The sequence below is a fragment of the Humulus lupulus genome, chromosome 1 (assembly GCF_963169125.1).
Source record: "Humulus lupulus chromosome 1, drHumLupu1.1, whole genome shotgun sequence".
Taxonomy (NCBI): Eukaryota; Viridiplantae; Streptophyta; class Magnoliopsida; order Rosales; family Cannabaceae; genus Humulus; species Humulus lupulus.
Window position 1 is genome coordinate 236,887,939 of NC_084793.1, and position 4,344 is coordinate 236,892,282.

Here is a 4,344-nt window from a genome sequence, read left to right on the forward strand (position 1 = left end):
ATTGTTAGTTTGGTTGTGATTTAGTTGAGAAGATTATATTTCAAACAATTTGGTCCCGAGTTCTGATGGTGGGAGTTTTGTCTTTTCTTGACTGAATTTGCTTCAGGCATATCTGATATTACTATAGCCATATCTGTTTCAAGCATTCCTTTTCAAGGTTCTGTTAGGTCTCTCTCTCAGTCCCTTTTCAACGGTATTTCTTTTAGGAGAATAAAATATTGATTGAATTTCTTAACTTGACATTGCTTTTGGTAGAATGTCATTATCTTCCTTGTGGCTGCTATATTTGATAATACAGATTGTTGGCTGATGTGAATTTTACTGTATTTAGTAATGTATTCTAATTTATGAAAAAAGAGGGTTGGTTTCATTCACCTGGGTTTTCATGTCTGGTCTGGTTATATCATAAAGGCTATAAATTTTTATGTAATTGTGATATTAACTGTATATTTGGGTCACAGAAAAACGTAATTCATCAATTTTCTGAAAAAAAAATTGATTCTTGTATTGATAATCGCCCTGTTTGTTCTTGTTATGGCTATAGGATGAAGATCTTATCTTTTTCACCCTCGGAACCTCATGAACAGCTGCAAGACAATAATCATGTTGTATATCCAGAGGAGAAGATGAGTCTCTAAATCTTTTGAGATCAAGCATATCCAGAGGAAGCAGCTTTGAGGTATCTTGTTGTATATCATGTACCTGCATAGAAAGTTTGGTTTGACTTTAACATAAAAAAGGTTCCATATTGGAAAAGAAAAGGGTTTATTCTGTATGGCAATTAACTTAGAAAAACACACATCCCACGAGCTTGTTAGTGTTTGATTCATTGTTGTGTGCCATTACATATTTGATTGAATGAATTTATCATCATCAAATTGATTTCAGTAACTTTGAAGCTAAAATATTTCACTGCTTTATCTTTATTTATCTTTAGCTTGTCTTTTTCTTAGTGGCTTATCCTTTTAAGAAACTTCTGTCGAATCTATTCGATTTGGTTGTGCTGGAAATCAGGTAAATTTGGTGCCCTTATAAATCATGTAACTACTTCCTTGTATTTTTTCTTTATATAAATAGTACAAGTGAATACAAGTAGTGTTGTTTCTTTTTAAATCCCTGTTGTTCGTAAATTTTAAGTGCAACTCTCTAATTTTTGGTTCTAGTTTCATGTGATTAGAAAGGCCCTCTTATTAGTTTATCTTGTTTTTTAATTTTTGGTTCTAATTCAGTGGTTGAATCGTTTCACACACTTTTATGTTTTCTTTTTCTTGTATAACAAAAATCATATTTGTCTTTTTTTCTTAGGCCCTTTTTCTTGTAGGACCTTTATCGAATTACTTAAGTTTCTCCCTTCACACATCTTACTTAGCCAAAATGTTATAAAATTGGATGAGTTCCTCTGTTTACTGTTCATATATATTCTTTAATAAAGGGTTGAAAAATGGTTGATGCTGAAATGTAACTAATGGACAACCTTGCTGCAATGTAAAAGGGGTCGTATAAACTTGCTTTATTGTAAGCTTTGTTGCTCTCTCTGATTATAGGGCATTGGCATTTGTGCTTGTGCTGCATCAACTGGTTTTCCAGTTGGTTAAAAACTTTGATTAGAATCATTAGATTTTTGACATAACCCACTGCTGGGACATAAGTTCAATGATGTTATTTTCTATAACCAGGTCAAATAGAACAGGTCCTCTGTTATCCTTGATTGAAAACATGAACTTTTTCCAAAAGGTTTTGCTTTTGATATATGTTTGTCTTTGGTTTTGAAAAAAAAGTTCTGTTCATGGGAATAATTTGTTAACAGTTTCCAATATGCTAATTGTGAGATTTTTCTTATGTCTTTTTTTATTTTTTTGAGAATGCAGGTTCAAATGCGGCATACAATGTATCAAGGTTTATAGCTTGGAATGTGAGAGAAAAACATTGCTATGCTGGGTTACAACCCAATTCATTGAAGCATTGCATTGAAACATCTATATCCTACCAGAGACCAAATAAAAGATTCCTGGTTAATGCTGCCGATGGACAACCTCTTGAATCGGAGCCAAAAAATGTTTTGAACTCCGTTGAAGATTCCTTGGATGCTTTCTATAGGTTTTCTCGGCCACATACAGTCATAGGCACGGTAGGTTATTTAAATTTAGTGGGGCAGTCCAAGAATAGTCATTATATTAATCTCATTCATTTAAACTTCAATTTATTGATAATATTGTTTCCTATCAATTTTTGGAGACTCATCCTATTTTTTCTGGAAGCAGGCATTGAGCATAGTCTCAGTTTCCCTACTTGCAGTCGAGAAGCTTACAGACTTTTCACCATTATTTTTTGCTGGGATGTTGGAGGTGAAGCTTAAAATACTTTGAACTGCTTTTTTTTAATTCACACCATGAATTTCGTTCTTATGAATTTGATCTTTTCAATTCAGGCTGTTGCAGCTGCCCTCTTAATGAACATTTACATTGTTGGTTTGAATCAGTTGTATGATATTGATATAGACAAGGTAGCTCTTAGATCTTACTGTCTTACATTCTCTTGATTTTGAATGAAGAAAATGCATATATTTTATTCTTACATTTGAGCATAAGGTCACTACACCAGTTCCTAGTTCTACCAAATAGTTTTTTTTTCTTCTAGAGAGACTATCTACAATTCTACATGGTTACATGGGATACATCAAGGATTGTCTAACTCTAGATATCTATGGTGTATTTCATCACAGGTTAACAAGCCATATCTTCCAGAATCTGTTTCTCACTTAGTAGCTTAACACCTTTCATGTCAGGTGCCCCTTTTGAGATGGAAGAGATTTGCTTTAGTTGCAGCAATGTGCATTCTCGCAGTTCGAGCAGTGATTGTTCAACTAGCTTTTTTTCTTCACATGCAGGTTATGTTATATCTATTCCTCTTGTTGCAAGCCAAATTGAACTTTGGATGTCTCTTTCTACTCATACTATGCATGATCCAAACATTCTTATTTCTTGTGCCCAAAGCTGATTGTCTTTTAATAAAAATAAGTTTTCATTATGCCATTTATTGTATGGATATAAACTAAAAATAACTAAATCATGCATGACATAGATATTAAGAATGTAAATGAAAAGGAACATGTATCATATAAATAGAAGGGGAAGGAATAATGTTTATTTGGGTATTTGTTTTACCAAATAGTTGCATATTTTAGCCATTTGTTACTATGATCATGTAAATTATAATAGTAATGCGTTTCAGATTTCAATAATTTTTTTTTAAAATTGAAAAGATTTCAATGATTCCAAGTACTGAAATATGCATTGATTTTCAGACCCATGTCTTTAAAAGGCCAGCTGCCTTCTCAAGGCCTCTCATATTTGCAACTGCATTTATGAGCTTCTTCTCAGTTGTTATAGCATTATTTAAGGTATCAACTTTTGTTTGTTTTCTATGGAACTATGTTGTGTGCTTTCCCTTTCTGCTTGATTAGTACTGTGAATGTTGATTTTTTTATATGTATTTCCTTGATTAGGTATTGGGACACACAATTTTGGCTTCAATACTCTGGACTAATGCCAAGTCAGTTGATTTGAGCAGCAAAGCTGCAATAACATCGTTTTACATGTTCATATGGAAGGTAAATAACTATGGTGCCAAATTTAATTTGTTTGGCGCTCAGTTTAGTTTAACAAAATTGCAAAAATAATATTTTAAATAAAATTAATTATAGTCACTTGGCTAACTCAAGTGGTTGGGTGTGTGAGTTTGTGTGGGAGGAAAGGTTCAAATCCTACTGTAAGATGGCTAACTCAATGCCTGAAGAGATAGCAGCTATGCGTACACGTCTTGATGCCCAGATCACTTATGAATTGAATGGAGCTCAGATGCTGAAGAAACAGGTTTGTTTTTTTTTATCTTTTACTTTTGCATTTTGAGCAATTTTAATGTTAACATTGAGATTCTTAATTTTTATGGCTCAGTAAGCATTGCATTAAGTTGGCCACCTACACGATGAAAGATAGTATGCCTAAGCTTAAGTTCTATTCTCAATACATTTTGAACGTTAAATTCATTAACTTTTGTTTTATTGACTTGGAGGGTAGTGTGGATTTTGTCATTTGTAGTGCTGCCAAAATGAAATGAACTATTTTATTTGTTTGGTACACCAACTTTATTAATAATTACTAGCACCACAGGATGTTAGCAATCTTAACTTTCGTTTTGATAAACAGGGAGCAGAAAGTACTTAAAAGGGAAAGAATACCCCATTATTATAGTTATAGGATATGTATACCTGAGACCTTTAGATCAGGAACCTATTTGCCAAACTCGCTTGTGGTTCCCTTTAGAGATGAAAGGAAAACCTTCAGC

General features: G+C 33.0%; 1 protein-coding gene across 1 annotated transcript; it reads left to right on the plus strand.

Annotated features, from left to right (window-relative positions):
• Nucleotides 1-548: 548 nt before the first annotated feature.
• On the plus strand, nucleotides 549-4,059 carry LOC133829839 (homogentisate phytyltransferase 1, chloroplastic-like). The gene is made up of 6 exons (XM_062259653.1): nucleotides 549-679; nucleotides 1,869-2,128; nucleotides 2,262-2,345; nucleotides 2,429-2,503; nucleotides 2,786-2,887; nucleotides 3,506-4,059. Exons 3-6 carry the CDS (start codon nucleotides 2,337-2,339, stop codon nucleotides 3,677-3,679), a joined length of 360 nt encoding a protein of 119 aa, XP_062115637.1. The 5' UTR covers nucleotides 549-679; nucleotides 1,869-2,128; nucleotides 2,262-2,336; the 3' UTR covers nucleotides 3,680-4,059.
• Nucleotides 4,060-4,344: the final 285 nt, after the last annotated feature.